The sequence below is a fragment of the Topomyia yanbarensis genome, chromosome 3, assembly GCF_030247195.1.
Source record: "Topomyia yanbarensis strain Yona2022 chromosome 3, ASM3024719v1, whole genome shotgun sequence".
Classification (NCBI taxonomy): Eukaryota; Metazoa; Arthropoda; class Insecta; order Diptera; family Culicidae; genus Topomyia; species Topomyia yanbarensis.
In genome coordinates, this window is record NC_080672.1 from 28,240,441 (window position 1) to 28,258,881 (window position 18,441).

The 18,441-nt window shown below is 38.8% G+C and overlaps 1 protein-coding gene across 4 annotated transcripts in view; it reads left to right on the forward strand.

Annotated features, from left to right (window-relative positions):
* The window catches only part of LOC131693518 (insulin-like growth factor 2 mRNA-binding protein 1), a 221,535-nt gene that overhangs the window by 79,625 nt on the left and 123,469 nt on the right, over positions 1-18,441 (forward strand). Inside the window, exon 2 of one of the 4 annotated variants that reach the window (XM_058981415.1) lies at positions 2,955-3,519. The exons of 1 other annotated variant lie outside the window; for it this stretch is intronic. In XM_058981415.1, the coding sequence (XP_058837398.1) occupies positions 3,413-3,519 (107 nt within the window). In that variant the 5' untranslated portion in view covers positions 2,955-3,412. Of the gene's footprint in view, positions 1-1,973; positions 3,520-18,441 lie in introns of those variants that run through there. 2 more of the 4 variants (XM_058981416.1, XM_058981414.1) reach the window with 2 other exon arrangements.

Genomic DNA, 18,441 nt, shown 5'->3' on the forward strand with positions numbered 1-18,441 from the left:
TTCACTGTCAAGGAAAATTAAAAATCATTCTGAATTTTTAAAGGTTGAACATATATATTATTATATTTAGAAAGATGAGCTCTATCGGTTTATGAAATAAAAGAAGAATTTTATTCTTCATTTAATGACTCAATTGCCGTAAAGTTTATCGCTTTATTACTTATTACAATAGACCTTAATGCTGGTCATAAAATGGAAAAAACAAAGCTCAGATTCATAGTTCAGACGGATATTTATTCCATAGTGAATCAATTATGAGCTAACAACAGAAAAGTTTACTTGGTAGGTTCAACAAAGTATGATCAAAGGGAAATATGAAGAATTCATTTACCTTCTAGTTGCCAGGAGGTTGTATACGCCATATTTGTTTAAACTAACTAAGGCAAGCATTAACGAAATATAATTTTGTAATTAGTAGCTTTTCCGTGCGGGTTTGCTTCGATTAATATAAATTTCACAATAATCGGCTTAGAAAGTTTCACCATACTTATCAGTCATTTCTCTCTAGTGTTGAATAAATTTCAATCGATCCTGAATGTGAAAATTTCTGCAAAGCAGTAAATACGTTCATTAGATTCCTCCTTTGTTCCAAATCTTCAAACAGCAATAAACTAGAATTAATTCAACGCTACTTCGCTGGACCGTCAGCGATGCCACCGTCGCCATTCGTCTTGCTTGATCTAGCCCCACCCTCGAGACGACCGAGCGTCAGCCGAGAACCTATCGCACCCAGGTCTGTGTGTACTACTCGCGCGAACCGCCGATCCGCCATTTGCATTTTTGCGACGATGATCACATATCTTCTATTCCCACTCTCGCACGCCGCTATTATTTAATACGTACGTGTTCTATGCCAAGTGTCGGGCTCAGGCTGAGCAGCGACGAGGATCATTATAAATAACAGTAGTAGATCGCCAATTCGCACACACCAGCACCGTTTTCGCTAGTTCTCCCGCGCGCGCGGGAGAGATCGCGAATTTGTTTGCTCGCTCGCGCGAATCCCACTCGGTCACGATCGCGCAGGGGAGCGTGTTGCCAAGCGTTAGCGCTCTCGTGAGTTACGCTGGGTTTTTTTTTTGCAAACTACCAATCCTGTCCTAGGCAGGTAGTCGAGATCGAAGTTTCAAGTAGTTTCGTTGGTGTTTGCTCTAGGCGACGAACTTTGTCTTCGTTTAAGCCACGATTCACAGGTACCAAAATGTACGGTTAACCCTGTAACGGGTGTGATGGTTGTGGAACCGGAACAGAAGGGTATGATGGGTGAGAAACGAGAGCTGCACGGGAAATTGCCGAAAAAGAACCACTCCAACATCGACGCATCTATGTAGGTACGGGAGAAACGGTCCGAGAAACCGATCTACCGAAAGCAAAGTAGGCAATGGAAAAGCGGGAGGCAAACAGGCAGGCATAGTTTCTTCCACTTTTATTATGCTTTCGACTCGACTGCTTCGATGATTCCTACCCTACGAGAGTGTGTTAGAAAAGTGTTGTGCGACGACGTTGTTGGTTTCCGGGCAGGCCGTGTGCGTGGAGAGGGGCCCACTCACACATACGTGACATTTTTGTTCTAATGCTGTTCGCCAACTAGGCATGCGAGCTCATCAGAGTTTGGCTTGGTGGTGGTTGGTGCGTATCGGCACACATGGCATCCATTAGACAAGATGTTGACCGGCTTATGCTTCGGGGGTATGGGTGCGTGCTTGCGCTGGTAGTCGCTGATGATGTGTTCATACAGCGTGTCGACGCGTAAGCGGAAAGAACAGCATAGAACGAAGTTTTTCTTGGGAAAGCCGTCTTTGGTTCAATGCTCCCATCAAACGGATGGGTGAGTAAGCGAGAGAGAAAGAGAATCAAGAGTTTGTTTGTATGTAGCACGCTCTCTAGAACATTAGCCAAACACACGGGTCTGCAGGGTCTGAGCATAAATTTTATGTGCGATGTAATTTAGTTGATACAGTAAACTCGAGCAAAAGACACGCAAGTGCCGCCGCTGCGTTGATTGCAGCAGAACTTTTCCTACTGACACAGCACCACACTTTTTGTTTAGTTTTAACATTTCAAAAACAACTTCCTCTCTTTCGAGTAAAAACAAGTAGTCTCGAGAGTTGCCAAATTGGTGGCCTCCGGAAGTAATCCCATCCCAAAAAAAAGAGCCCAAGTGTCCGTGTCAGGAATCGCGGGAAGTCTTCGTTTCGGCCAGGTTTCGGTTTAAAGCGGAAATCGTACCAAGCAGGCCTGTCAAGTTCACCGAGCAGTGCCGCCGCGTGGAGTTTTCGAAACAGAAAAATTTCGGCTGAAAAATTTGTGCCACTGGAAATCCACGACGACGAATGCCGCTCGCTGCCCAGATCCCGCTAAGCACTGCGTGAGTGTGAACCTCCTCCGCGGGTACCGGTGAGTTCCCCACCAACGAAAAAAAACGTATCTCGCGTAGGTGTGCGTGAACAGCCAGGAGACGTCCCGAACGACGACGACTACGACTTGTCCGTGTCACAACTCACGGGCTTCGGTATGAACGTACCTTTCTGGCGAGAAGATACATCTTGAGCACGGAGAGATTACAACGAAGAGGCACATTCATTAAGTATCCCATGTGTTACCACTGCTAGTACAGTGGGCAACTGGAGCGAGGGAGAGAGAAAGAGAGAGTGAAATTTGTTTTCCTTCCTTACGGGTGAAAAATAGCAGCAAACGAAATCAAACTCTGTAGTGAAATCGACCTATTGAGCGTAGTTTTTCTTTCTTGTCCGGCCGGCGTGCGACTGCTGTTGTTTTTTTATTGGAACATTTAAGAGTCAGTGAAGAATCCATGGGATTCCGAGAGCAAAGCTTCATAATCAAAGAGTAGTTTGTAACACCAGCGACCGATTTTGATAAGTTAAGCCTCCTCGCCCCCATCCAAAGTTAAGTTTCACGTAATTTACTAAAACAAAGTGTTTAATCTATCGAGAAAGTATTTATTCCTTAATTAGTTTGTAGAATCGTTCAAGTATTAGAAACAAAGTGAGTGATGAGTATCAATCTTCGATTAATCAAGAATCAAACGAAAATCACTGTTTCCTGATATTTCGCCAATCGTGAAAGAAGAAATAAGTTATAGCGTGCCGGTATAAAGAAAAGTTTTGTTATGTGTATCATTTGTTAACGGAAGTTGAATTCTACCTACGATTAAATCAAAATAAAGTTTAAGAAGTTTGACTCGACATAGAAAAAAGAAATCTTCAAACATCAAAACAAGCTCTGCTGTTAACTCCGAGCCGAAACGAACGGAAATCGACCGGAAAGGATTACCCGCATTCACAGAACCGCCGGGAAGGTCCGCACTGAGCAACATTTTTTTCACGTTGATACCCCAGTTCCAAGGAAAATCGTCAAAATTTCGGACCACGAGCAGCCCGACAGTCCCAGCGACATGGCATCCAATTTAGATCAGTTTGCCGACCTCGAGTTGTCGAAGGAGGACAGAGAACAGATATTCGATCCACCACTGGACGCTCCCAAAACGCAGAATGGTGCCAGGTAAATATTGACTATTTTGATTGAAAGCATTTCTCTCATTTGTACCCTTCCTGAAAAAAAATCATTAAACTTCGGTGCGTCGCCTTGAGGAAGTCCCCATTCAGGTACACCGAAACGTCATTTCGCCCCCCGAAACCATTGTTCGTCGAATAATCCACTTTCCACCTTCGCCGTAAGAATGGTAAAGCACTGCTTAAAAATCTGCACATTTCTTCTACCTTCTGCTGCTGCTGCTGCTGCTGGTGTTGTTTTTACCATTATTACTTGTTCTACTTGTTTGCCGCTGCCTGCATGATGGTGGTGTTATTTAGCTGGTTTAGAAGTAGGTAGAAGAAGCACCGGGTACCGGCAAATTTGTCCGAAAGAGAAAACCCAAAAAAGCAGCCCCAGCATCGTATCGCATCATCGATAAAGAGAATTTATTCCTTCTACCGCGTTCTGATCTGATGGTTTGAGTTTTGTGCATGTGTTTTCTTTTTTTTTTTTTGGTTCCATTGCTACTACTACCGCTGTATGAGTATCTACTGGAATCTAACACAATGACAGCAGGGTTGCGCTAGTTGGGAAAAGTAGAGTTGGAAAAAAATTGAAAATACCTAATTTTTGGGTTGTTGTACCCGCGTGCGCAACGTGTCTTTCCGGATTATTTCGTCTATGCTTAGAACCGATCATGCTCTGGTGGATGAGGCCGAAAACATTGTTGCTGGTTGATGGTTTTGTGAAAGAATCATGCGGGAAGAGAACTAAGGTTATCAGATTTCAATGTTATTACTAAGTGGAGCTTACGAGGATAACAATAAAACGCCTATTTTTTAGTTTGTTTACCAGAACTAAAAAATAGACTTTTATGTTCACATGGAATGTTAACAGATTTCAAAATTAATAGCTTGATTTTTTTATGATATTCAAAGTTTTGAAAGGTGCTTCGTTTGCTTTCGAAACTTCCATTTTTACGACAGATTTTTTGCTCTTGCATGCTTTTTGCTATTTTTTTACTTTTATCTAATTTTTTGATTATAATCACAAACGGCTGTTCTGCGTAAAAAGCCTTTTGAAAATGAAACAACAATAATATTAATCACGAATTAGAACAATGCAGAAATATTTCTGCGTCAATTTCGATTAGTTAGGGAGTTTGCGTTTCGACTTCGTCTCATCAGAATCCGCCAGTAACTTACTGACAGATCTAAGCTAGCACCGGATTGAGCCAAGCACCAAAAAACAGAAGCACTATTTATGTTTCTGAGTAAACCTATGGTCCTGCGTGATGTCCCTCAAGAAAATGATTTCCGATTAAGCTGATAAGAATTAATGGAATCGAAATTTGGTTAGGCTTAGCAAGCCAATCCAATATGCACTATACTATATTTGTCTTCAGTGTAGAGAAATTTAGGTTAAAACCTTTTTTTCTTCATTAAGGAGAAAATTGTTAAAAAATATCTTTACGCGTGAAGAGCACGAAACCTATAACTAAATTTGCGTTTCAACTTCGTCTCATCAGCATCCGACACTAACTTAGTGACAGAATGAAGCTAGCGCCGGATCGACGGTAGCTTCAAAAAACAAAAACACTATTTGTGTTTCTGTCAAAACCCCTAGTCCTGCGTGATTACCAGCAACTTGAATTTTTCTCCACTATGGAGAAATATAGCATAGTGTCGGTTTCAAGTTTACCGTTTTAAAGAATATTTAAGACAAGAGAATGTCGGAATTTCCCCAAACATGTATGATCTGGCAGGCGATTTGTAGATGTGGAGAAATAATTCAACTCTTTTTCGGCTTGATCTGGCGTCCTACCCCAATTGCCAGTTCTATGGCATTGCGCGAATTTGACACTACTTCAATTTCATGGAATTTTTAATTTGAAAATATCTGTTTTATTTTGGTAACCTCCAATCACGGTTTCCGGTTCAATACCAAATCGCTTTTCTGTCCGTAAATTCGTTCATAACATTATGACCATTGTCCATAAACCAAACGTTGACTCACGATTTTTGCCATACATTTGGGAGCATTGTCTACAGTCCGACTATACGACGTGAACTGATTCATCATTTGTTAAATCTGGATCATGATCTAGAATTCATAGTTGTGAATTAATTCACAAAATCTAAAATCTAAACGAATGTTTTCCGTGAATGGAACCCAGAATCTCAGAAAATATTATTTGTGGACTCGTGAAATACTTCTTGGTTCATACACAAATTTACACTGATAAAATAAATTCGTGAATAGAACGAAAATTATTATACAATACACGATTTCATTCGTCATTTTCTGCAACGAAACATTTTCGTGCATTATAGATAGATGGTTTCGTTCATTTCACGAACTGAAAAAATGACGACTTGATAAACGAACATTTTCGTAATTTTAAATATTTAGTGTACATTGCCGAAATTCATCGATTTCATTTTCGTTCACCGAACAAAATTTTCGTATATTTTTTCATCCAATCTTTCAAGATCGTTGTTTGACAACATCGACTTTTTTATATGAAAACAGAGCAACACAATTTCTCAACAACACATAAGGCTTGCTGCATCAAATCAAAAAGTGTGTTAATGCAAATAACGGTGATCATATTATGATAATCTTCGGCGAAACCATATGTCGGAAACCCAAGCTCATTAAGTTTCCTCAACAAGCCATCGGTGACAAGGTTCCATAGAAGTGGTGACAGCACACCACCTTGAGGACATCCGCAAACACTCAGTTCCCTTATCTCTACTTGTCTTAACGATAAGCACAAATGTCGGATGCTAAGCATTGCGTGTATCCAATTCGTGATATATGAAGGTACTCAATGACCTCGTGCTGTTTCCGGAATGGATTCGAAAGACACGTTGTCAAAATCTCCCTCAATATCAAGGAAAACTCCTAAGCTTGATTGCTTTTGCGAAAAAGCTTTTTTATGTTGCAGACAGCATTGTGTCCCGCGATGATATGCATGTTGCATTGCATGCATCGGGTGCTCGCCAAGCTATCATCCTGAATGCAGTGATCAATTATACGGTCAACTGCTTTTAGAAGAAAGAATATTAGACTGATCGATCTTTGCCCCCTCATAAGTGGCGCAGCAACGTTTGAGAATGAGTTTTACAGTTACTTCCCGCCACGCTAGCGGAATGTATCCTGTTGCAAGACTACAAGTAAAAACCTTCTTCTAAGCATGCTTGAAGTGTTCATATTATCTTTATAGTAGAACTGGAATGATCCCGTATTTTCCCGGAGACTTATACGGAGAAAAACTTGCAATTGCCCATTTGAACGATTTGGTAGTCACAATTCTACAAGCAGATTCCCAAGAATCAGGACTACCTGAAAAGAAATCAGTCATCAGTGATGGCTCCGTGCAGCCTGGAAAGTGTGGCATTTCTGTATGTTTTGCGAGCCAACTTAAATGCCTCTGAACAATACCTGCGATTCCAAGCTTTTCTGCAAACAAGTTCGGTATTCCACCAACGTGTTCCTCTAGAAGCACTCATAACTCGAAGCGGGCAAGCCAAGAATGCTGCTGCTATGAGTGAGTTTGTTTCATTCACGATTTCATCAAAGTCACTTGGAGATTCAATCGTCGGAAGCCAAGCCCTTTTCGAAGAGGTCCCAGTTGGGATAAAAGATTACGAAATGTGACTATATCTAGCGAGACGTTTTAATGATCAAAGACGATGTACTTATGATCAGAAAACGACGGTTCGAGCTCATTTGGTACGAGCCCGTTTGCCAACTCATGCGTAATACCGTCAGAGCAGAAAGTTACATCGAACACCTCTTCTCTGCCAGCTCGTCCAAACGTTGGGCGGTTTCCTACATTGAAAATATGCAGATTCATGCTGCTTATGTATTCCATCAATTACATGCCTCTCAAATTGATATTTGAAAAGCCCCAAATTACGTGTAGGGCATTTCCAATTAACTGGCTAAGTTCCTACTTGTGTGGCGAAGTCCTACGTGTGCAGCTAGGTTCTTGTGTTTTCTCTCGGTTTACAAACAAACATGTTGGCCTACCACAAGATTGCAACATGGAACCACTGCTATTTGTGCTGTTCTTCAATGATGCTGCTGTGCAGCTTGGTATTGAATGCAGCCTGGTCTATTACCTCTTGGTTCACACTATTAATTCACGACCTCTCTTGTGTGCTTGTGAAAATTTGGGAATATTATTCAGTTTTGTTCCGTGAACTGTTTTATGAAACATAACATAGTTGTGTCCAGCTGCTATTAGGACCTCGAATATTGTTGTTCGCTTGATAAGCTTCATGGATCGTTAAATAGTTCACAAAATCGTCGATCGGCTACGCTTTCGTGATTCAGTTCACATTGTCACTTTACACCATCTAAAAAATCGTGAATAAAATATTACGAGAAACGCACATAGTCACGAAAATCGTGACTAAGCTTCTATAATCATGGGGAGCTAAGCTTCACGAAAAATGGGATAGTGAATTCATAAATAATATATCGAGGATGGAAGAAAAGGTACAAATTGATGTGCACACTGATTTGAAAGCTGCATTTGACCGAATCAATCACCATATATTCTTCAGGAATCAGGAATTCGAATATATTGGCTCAAATGGCGCGTTCCCCGTATGTAGTCGTATGGGCTAAGGGCCTTGATTGCAGCATGACTATCGGAGCAGAAGTTTATACCGGACAACTTTACCGTCAGTGTAACAGTGTAATATATTCTTTTTGTCTATGATAGCGACAGCCAAACTAGCTGTGACTGCACAGATATCGCGAGTGTTGTGCCTTATTTGCAAGAATGCAAGCACGAGGCATTTCACATGGGTTAGTCATGCCTGACTTAGTGTAAGCAATGAAGGCAGTGTTAAGTAACATTCCAATATAAAAGTTTCCTTTATGGAAGTACGGTTCGATATATTCCAAATTCGTGATTGTTCCAGAAATCACGAATTTTTTAGAAAAAGATTTTTCCGTCAAAAAAAACTAGTACAAGATTAACAAGACATTCATTATTGTCATGGACATAGAAATTGTATAGAGGAGGGCTTAGATGTGAGTCCCGAGAGAGACCCATATTGGTGAACCCCATAGCTTGTTGACAAAACACCATGTCAGTAGTACTCTTGGCTTTTCAGACAACAAATTCAGCAAAAAGCTGTTCAAAATTGGTATCAAACCATGCTGGTGCGTTTCTCAGCAAAAATGTTAATAGAAACTAAATCATAAGTTCCAATAGTACCCATAAACAATGATGCAATTTGTTCTGTATAAGAAATTGTGTATCTGACAGAAAGCCATTTGTTTCAACCCAATAGCGTGGCGGAACAGCATCGTTTTCTCGAGCAATTTCCGGGAAGGAGACAGCATACCGTCGGCCGATGCGAGTTGTGATCAGATGTTGATTTTCCTGGTTTTCGAATGGCGATTACCGGATTAGGGTAAACCGAGAAAAGTCAACAAGTCCATGAAATGAATTTGATTCTGTTCAGCTGTTGGGATTTATTGCTACAAGATAAAAGCAGAAGTGAGAACTTAACCATCCACAATAATGTTTCGTTCCATAACTAATTCAGTTATGGATTTTGAGCACTTAACACGCCAACGTGGTTTAAAACAATTTTCTCCTCAGTGGAGAAATAATAGTTTTTACCTAAATTTGTCTCAAGGAAAAATAAAGCCATACCATGTTACGATTTCATTAATTCTAATCAGCTCAATTAGAATTCCTTTTCTTGCGGCACATCACGCAGGTCTAGAGCATTCCTAACACCAATTGTGTTTTCATTTTTCGAGCTAGCCCTAATCCGGCGCTAGCTTAGTCCTGTCACTAAGTTAGTGTCGGATTATGATGAGACGAAGTTGAAACGCAAATTCTACAACTAATTTAGAGTTCAACTATATTCACAATTGTCAAATTTACTAAACTATGTTTATAAATACCCAACAGTTTCATGCATTTATTGGCATATCGATAGATCTGGATGTGAATTTCATGGTCCTTTGTAAAATAATGAGCGTATTTGAAACGTTTGGTCAAGGAGATTTTGATACATGATGTACACCGGAAAACAAGTTTTCGACGGGGCGCCTCTTCTCAGTGATTTGCAATGAAATTTTTAGAAAATATTGTTCAATTGTGACAATATTATATGAAAATAGAATGAATATACTTACAAATTGATAAGTAACAAACATAAATAGTAATGTTCCCATTTTTCTTCCTTACGGGATTGATGATTTCTTACGGAAATGAAAAGAATCGTGTAGGCTACGCTGCCCTCATAAAACTCTGGCAACCATTACTCCTGGTCCTAGTTCGGAGCAACATCTGTTCGTAAGGTGAAAATAGAAATTGAGCCTTTGGTCATTTTTCAATCAATCTAACAAGGACTTTAAAAGTGAAATCGCCTTAAAGTATGACCAAAATTCTTTACTAGGCGTATCCTCGTCACTGAGTATAATGGTTTCAGGATTCTTCGGTAATGTATCAGGTAACAAAATTGAAGTATGACTGCCCGATCTGGCATCAGTACTGGGATCTGTTACACATTGAGTGCCACAATATAATGTTGTTGACGGTATTCTAGAGATGAGAATGCGCCAGGTCTGTTCTCACCTGACTTAGCGAACTCAAATACAATCTGCAATTATTACGCAGACCACGCTTTGTATGCATCGAAGCCAGATCACAACGTGCTTGTTCTTTAAATAGACGGCACTCATAGGAAAATCTTGCTCAGCTGCTACTAGGATTAGTTTATTAACAACAACCGGAACTAACCCACAGTTTCAAGCGTCTATGAAACAACCAAAGCACACTGAGCAAAACAATGGCAAAATGTATTAAATGTAGTTATTCTAAGATGGAAAAATTTGAAAGAATCAAATGAGTTCTGGCCCATCTTGGGCAAAATAGTGCTCGTTGGAGGTTTGGAAAGCAGCGGTAAATATAACTCGAATGAGTTATTCTTACAGGAAAATATCTACGTTATTCAATAAACAATGTTCAATGTTACTCTCTTGGGGCTTATCACTGCCCTATATTTTTCAATTCATCTGCTTTGAACAAAGTTTGAATCCGAACTTTTTTTTTAAATTATACAAATTAGGATGATTCAAAAAATGTTTGAGGACTGAATTGAAACTCGAATAGTAGGAAAATTTAGAAAGGGGAATCAGTGCGAAACCAGTAAGCATAAGTACAAACTCGGAAGACTTTATAACTAAAATACTCCAGTACCCCAACCTCTATCCTGCTCTATATTGCACCTAGTACCTCCAAACCAACAGCCAGCACCACCTAGCAGAAAAGCATATGACTAGAGAAACTACAACACAAACATAAGTCGCAACGCTAGAGGCAACCAAAACATTCAGCTGGGCTACAACGATGGTGACATGGACGTATACGATTAAGAACAAAATGGCGACCCGCAAGTTTTAATTACCAAGGCAGCATACTCGGTAGTATTGACAAAAATATGGAACGTGTTAGGGCCGCTTTCTAACGATATGAGATGAATATTTTAATCTTAACGGAAATTACTTTTCACGTTTCAATAATGTTTTATAAAAATTACCTTTAGTGAGTCACGAACAGCGGTAGCTTACCTCATTCACGACATGTGCGCTGCTCTTGCTGCCAAGATTATGTTGGATATGTTCCAATATATTATACAAGACTATTGGCTTCATATACGCTATAAATAGTACTAAATGCATATGTGAAGCATACATGCCTAGGACATAACCTTGGGGCTTGTATGTATTATATCAGATTTATATAAAAATACCATGCTGCTACTAATGCTACAATTCACCAGTGCTTTAATACATTTTTAACGCTTATATAGAGCTCGATTGCATTGTAAATGCCTTGTGAAGGGTTTTATATGCTAATTTACAACCAATATTGGCCAATGGCTTAACGCATACCGCGGTTACTGGAGTTCTACTAACATTTGTGTACTATCGAGAAAAGATTCCTGGTATCAGTAGGGTAAGTGCACGATTTCTAAAATTGTTCTCTATGCAAAAAAGTACATCAAAATGCAATATCAATTTCCGAATCGAAATAACGAAACAATTCTTTTGCCAAACTTGGAAAAAAATTTGTTTCCGAATTTGATACAAACCTAGAAAGGAGCTCGCCAAAGTTAACATCCCGAATGTATCCGTCGCCGCGTTTGCGATTTCAAGCTCTTATACATAACGTTTTGATTCAAGCAAGTTGCGCATTCTGCCAAGGGGATCTTCTGGAAGCTTGCATAACTCGAAGCGGACAAACCTCTTGGTATGCTGTTACTACGAATGGATTTGTTTGACCAGAACCCTATCCAAGTTACTTGGAGATTCTATCGATTGCAAATATCCATAAACCACAGCTTGTTTGGTACTAGTCAGTTTGCCAACACATGCGTAACACTGTCGGAGTAGAGAGTTGTACCTAATACCTCATCCCTGGCAGATCTTACAAATGTTAGGGGATTTACTATATACAGTATATGTAGATTTATACTGCTTAATTAATTCCTGAAAAAATGTTTATAGTTACCCAACATAGTAAAACATAATAGTCGATTAATTAGCTTACTGTTGATTTTGGTTATTTCAAAAAATTTCAAAAATTTTGCTAATTTGAGAGCAGCTTACGGCGCAAGATCAATTACCATTTTTAAGATTCCATCATTCATAACTTCTAAACGATTTTCACCAAAGTATAGTGAACAAAATACTGTCAACAGTTTTTTTAGCTTCAGCTTGAGCTTTTGCGACCACCCCTGGTTGCAACTCTGTTATTGATCTGGTTTAGCTGAAATTGCACAAAGTATCAGTGATGATGATCATCCTTCAGTGTGTAATCCCTGGCACTCCCTAGCTGTTTATTAATTAATGCCTGTACCTGTCAAACGTAAATCGCAGTACGAAAGGCAAATATTATTAGTCCGACACTTGTTTTTGTTAGATACCCTACATACTATAGCCCACTCTACAAGTGCCGCGGAAAAAGGAGGATTGTTAATAGAAATAAGAATTCGAAAAAAAAAATTGCTCTGAAACTGGTGTGCGGTACAAGATTTAGGAGTTTTTGGGGCACGGTAAAAAGTAAATCGGATTTTTTTTTAAATATTTTTTGCACAACGAAAACCAGCAAAAGGAAAAAAACAAAATAGTCTTGAAAAATTAATAGAGGCTAGTAAAGAAACGGAAGCTGCGACTAAAAACCACCGATTTTATTCGTGAAAAGAATATGAAATAATTTTGAGCGGTCTAGAATAAGCATTAACTGTACCGAAAGTTTTACTTTATATGATGGATACAATTTCGCGCGTGCGTCAGCATGGGGCTGTTAAAATGTATAAACTGAAAGCCGTTGTGGCCTAGAACAAGATTTTGCCCTGAGTTCAAGGGAAAACGGTATAAGGTGACTCGTACTACAGCTGGTACCACGAGGAGGTGAGCGATAAGAGTTCTGTAACAGAGGTGTATGGCCACATTGTAGTATGAACTCATGCTACACAACGATACAGGTTTGCCCCTTCGAAACGTTGTCAAAAGTTTTTTTAGTTACTAAAACTAGACAGGTTTATGGAAACTAATATCCCCAATCAATTTCAACCAAGCTTTAGCCAATATTTGTGACACAATGATTTATTCTAAAACTGAAGCAGTAAATCAATTAATGCGCTTGAAGCACTAACAAGTTAAAGACAGCGAAGCAGTGCTTGAGACCATTCTGTTTCATCCCTCTAAGCCCCTAGCTACATCAAAGCTTTAAATCAACTGTTTTTGCGCGAAAGTTTTTATTATCCGGGGTCCTAGGTATCTGTTTCAATCAATGTCAAATGCAAGGCCTGGAGACGGGCATAGCGTAGTTGGTAAATCGATTGCCTTGTACGCAGCTCATCTGGGTTCGGATCCCAACCCTTGACATAAGGTTTAGAGATTTTTCTAAAAAGAATTTTCGAAGCCGAACAAAGAGGCTAAAAGTTAAAACCTCCATAATGGAAAAAAGCATCTAACTAATATTGAAACAAAGAGGCTAAAAGTTAAAACCTCCATAATGGAAAAAAGCATCTAACTAATATTGAAACCTCTTTCATGGTTCCAAAAATCGGTATATCAACCAATTCCATAACCTTTCTCGAATTTTATTAAACAGTGGTAACAGGCTGCACTCCTTCAAGATCCTCAATCATCTCCGTTCGCTTGCCGAAACAACGAAACACATCTCATTTGCATCTCGGTATAGGTAGGTTAGGTTAGGTTCCCCCTCGTGCAACCAGGCAGGTAAAGGGAAATGCCAAGCACACTAGCACGTTCGGTGGATCCGGTCGGTGGGAACGGCGGCCGTCAAACGGGAAGGAGGGTACACCTTTTTTGGCGGTTCCTTTTTTCCCAAATAGCCGAAAATTTCGACGAGATTGCAAACAAGTTCGCCGCGAGAAACCGAGAAAGGGCCAAATCTAAATCACTGCTACTTGATTGACATTTGAAGTGAAAACCCGAAACTGCTATCCCTTTCGCACTTGAGCCGTGTTCGTTGGCCATGGAAAAGGGAGAAACGATCACCTTGCTCAAAGTGTTGCCTGCTGGAAGCGTTCCCGTCCCTACCTACCGGAACCCCATACCTGCACGTACCAGCAGCGTTTCAAAGCATTTTCTTTAATTATGCGGATTGTGATATGTTCTGAGCGACCATTACAATCAGGCAGGATTTAACATCCTTGTTGGTGTTTTTTATGTGTTTTTTCTTCTCTCTCATGAGATTGTTCGAATCAGGATCGCATGTACACACATACCTACGCGCGAGATTGAATCCTCTACGCAACGACCTAGCATAATACATGCTCGAGTTTTGTTCATTCAGACCGTACCGCCAACGACCGACCTGGTTTCCCAGATTTCGCTTGAATGCTCAAAGGAAACCTTGGGGCGAATCTCCAATTTCCTGCCGATCCAAGCATGCTCGTGTATATGTCGGTCGAGGGGGTCGGTTTACGTACCACGTGCAAACCTGATTCCTTCGGAGGGATAGGACGCCTACCGGGCGCAATAATTCCCATTCCGCTGAGATTTTTTAGGACAAACGTTGTGACCGTGAATGTGTGTAGGTAGGTAGATGATCAAGATAGGCGTGCAATGTGAGCAGCGGAATTCTTCGTTATGCAATTGCATGAATGCGATTACGTCAATGCAGTGCGGTTTCAATTAACCGATTTAAGTAGGGCTATATTTGCCGCTGGCGAGTGCAAAGTTAGCGAAAAAAAACACTGTTTCGTGCATTTATTTATGCAGTGTGGCGCGGCACGTGTGATCTATTTGCCTTAGCTGGTGACAGGTTGGCTGATGAGTAAAAAAGTGCAACACCTTGGTGTATATGTATGACATTCTGTTGCGTCAGAATTGGGCGGTCAATTACAAGGGAAGCGGAACAGTCCTACTGACACTAGTAGTATTTTCAATTTTAACTGGTGCTACACCGATTAAGTGCAACAAAGAGACAGACTGGGTTGCAGAAATTTTAAATTACGGCGCAAAAAAATATTGTGAATTTAGTTTTTGATATGATATTGGATTTTTTAAACGCATGAAATTTATAGTACATAAATTAAACATTTTTCAATTGGTGATAACCCGTACAATATTCGATGCAAGAGAAAACATTTTAAATGACAAAAATTCCGACTTTGTAATTGATACCTTGAAGATTTATTCGGTACTTCAGATGAAAGAAATTTCAATAAATCGAACGGCTTATTATTTCTAAAATCGAAATCAAAGACTCACATATCACAATTATAATATAATCAGTTTCTAAAAAATGAACTCTGGGCCTGATTTTGTGATTTTCTCTTATGCGGAGCGATACAGAATTTTTGTCTTCAATATTCGTCAGTAAGAAATCGATATTTTTGATTGTTGAATGACCCTATTTAAGTCTTAAAAGTACCTATTAAAAAAACTATAGCTTCTCAAATCGTAAATACCTCTGCAAATAAAAAAATCTGAAAATCTATGGTTTCATGTTCATTGGGACAAAGTCCATAACGAAAAAAAAATGTCAACTAATGCAACAATTTCGCTTAGCATTGGACTCTAACTTATTTACTAACGCTTTTCGTGTTTTTGACTTCGACGTTAAACTGTTACTAAGGCTGCTAATGGTGACCAAGTGGTATAGCGAAAATTAAAAGCCCCTCCACTCCACTGGCTGTGATTCAAACCATCCTTAGCAACCCTAGTGCTAAAACCCTATGGCACAGTACAGCTCCGTACTGCGCTTGAGTAGTGCGGGTATTGAGAGGATCAATTAAAATACCTGCTCCTCAGTGGTAACCTTTTTACAGGCAATTCCGGTCATCCTTGCGCTCAAAGGCCTTCGATCCGTTACTACTTGTTTTACATATTGGGTATAAAAATTATCATTTCTCAATCGGCACATGTTCACCGCCAAATCATTGTGAAAACTAAATAGAGGAATCAGAGCGAGCGATCTGCTTTTCTTGTGCTAATGAGTTGCATAAAACGTCGGATTTTTCCCTTTAAATAAACTCTCTGCCTTCTCAAATATTAAAAAAAACTCTCGAACCTGTCTGGCGAAGTTGGTTAATCGGAAGAAAAAATAAACACATAAGAGCCAAAAATAAAAAATCCAAAACTCGAAAACAGAAATTGTCAAATTCTTGTTTTGTATTCCAAAATTAAACAGAAAACAAAGCGAAATAGCAACAATTTCCTGTTTCAAAATCTTCGCAGCTACATAAGCATAAGGTTGCAAAATTCTTGTAATACCTTCCAAAATGTACACAAAGTTTCTGTTTTTGAAACCAGCATGTTGCACAACCTAGTTGTCGAGTCCAGTTTTCATATTTTTTTACTTTCCATTTTTCAATTTTGTTTGATTCTTCCACTTTTTCGTCTGTTTTCTACTTTTTTCACATTTTTTATGTATCTTTCATTGTTCCATTTTACCTTTCTTACCTATTTTCCTGATTACCATACTTTTATATTATTCTACTTTTTCATATTTGGTTTTTTCGTTGTTAGCTGAAATTTCCTTTTCAGAATTTTCATTTGGCCGTCTCATTACATTATCGTATTAATTAATATTTTTCGTAGTGGCATATTTTATATACTTTGTTATGTCTCTATCCATTTCTTTTATTGCTTCATATTTTAATATTCCACATTTGTTTCTATTGGAGTATTTGATCCATTTATTACAATCGGGAATTTCAATATGTTCTATTTCACCTCATTTTCGCATGCATACAAGTTTTCTTATTTTCTATAATTCGTCACATTTTTTCAACCCATTGTTTCACTCTGTCACAATTTTTCGTTTTATTAATTAATTTTCAATTTTTACTTTTCCGTCTTTTTGATTGATTCTTTTTTTCGTTTTATTTGCTTTACAATTATTCTTTTAAATTTTCGTAAATGTTTCCTATTTCTAAGTCTTAAGTTTTCCATTGAGCCCACTTTGGCATTTAATTTGCTGTTCGCCATTTTCCATTTTTCGTTTTTTACTTCATTTCTTGTGCTTGTGCTTGTTATATTATTTAAAAAATAATAATTTTCCTATTTTTATGTTCCACCCTAGTTTTTGCTTTTGCTTTGTTATTTTTTTTTAATTATTTTGCTTTCCATTTTTTTAAATTAACTTTTTTAGTTTTCTCTCATTTTTTTAAAATTCTATCGCATTTTTGTAACCCCATTTCCTTCTTTTAATTGTTTCCGAACGATATTATTTGAATTTTCTTCACTTTTTTGTATATTTCATTTGTCTTTATGATTCTGTTATTTTATTTTGTTCAATCCATAGCAACCAAATTTCACCCCATTTCGCCTGTCTTTTATTTTAATTAGCCAAATTTTTCTATTTTCTTTCATCGTATTTTTACATTTTCTTCCAGGCTTTCCATTCTAGTTTTTTTAAATGTTGGTCATCTTGTTTATAGTTTTTTATGTTTCATATTTTGCTTTATTTTAATTATTTAATATTTAACATTTGTTCAATTTAATACATTTCTACTATCTCACTTTTTCTTTCTATTTTTTAACTAAATTTCACTATTCAAAAATACAGTGTCTTCACATTAAAGTTATACGCATACAGAAAACACACCACAAAAAATATTCACTATGGATTTTGTTCTAGCTATTCCAACGCGGCAACAGCCACAGCGTTGGAATAGGTAGAACAAAATCCATAGTGAATATTTTTTGTGGCGTGCGTCCTGCTTCCTCATGTGCGAACAGCCTAAACATTTTTTTGTTTCGATTAGAGAGGAGGGTAATTCCCTACTTTTTTGGGTTAGAAAGATCTCTTTAGAAAAATTCCTGACCCTATTTGCAGAGTTGGATTCTAACCCAGATGAGCTGGGCAAAAGCCAGTTGATTTTCAAACTGTTTTTTCCTCCATTTTTATTGTTCGGTTTGTTTTTCCAACTCTTGTATTGTATGCGCCGGTGGTTGAGTGGTAGGCGTGACCGCCACTCATTCCAGTTGGCCTGGGTTTAATTTCAGCCGAGGTCGTTGAGATTTTTCTGAGGTGAAAAATCTGTAGTTACGTCTTCCTTCGGAAGGAAGTAAAGCTGTTGGTCCCCGATCTATGAGTTTGGTGGATCGATATCTAGTCCAGATAGTGAAGTCACCTCTCTGGCGTCGGTAAACAAGAAGTAGATCCAACTTCTATACTCTTACTTACAAACATATCCTCCTCCTGTGATACTTGTGGAGTACACAGTAGTATATACGGCCTCTAGCAAAAGCAAGTATCGGACTAACCATTACCAGGAGTTGCACAGTGAAAGATGTTTCGCTACTCCCAAGCATAATTATCTACTTATTCCCTGTGCAACTTCAGCTAGCCCAGATCGATAACGGAGTAGCAGCCAGGGGTGGACGCACAAACTCAAGCTAATTTTTTGCAATTATTTTTCC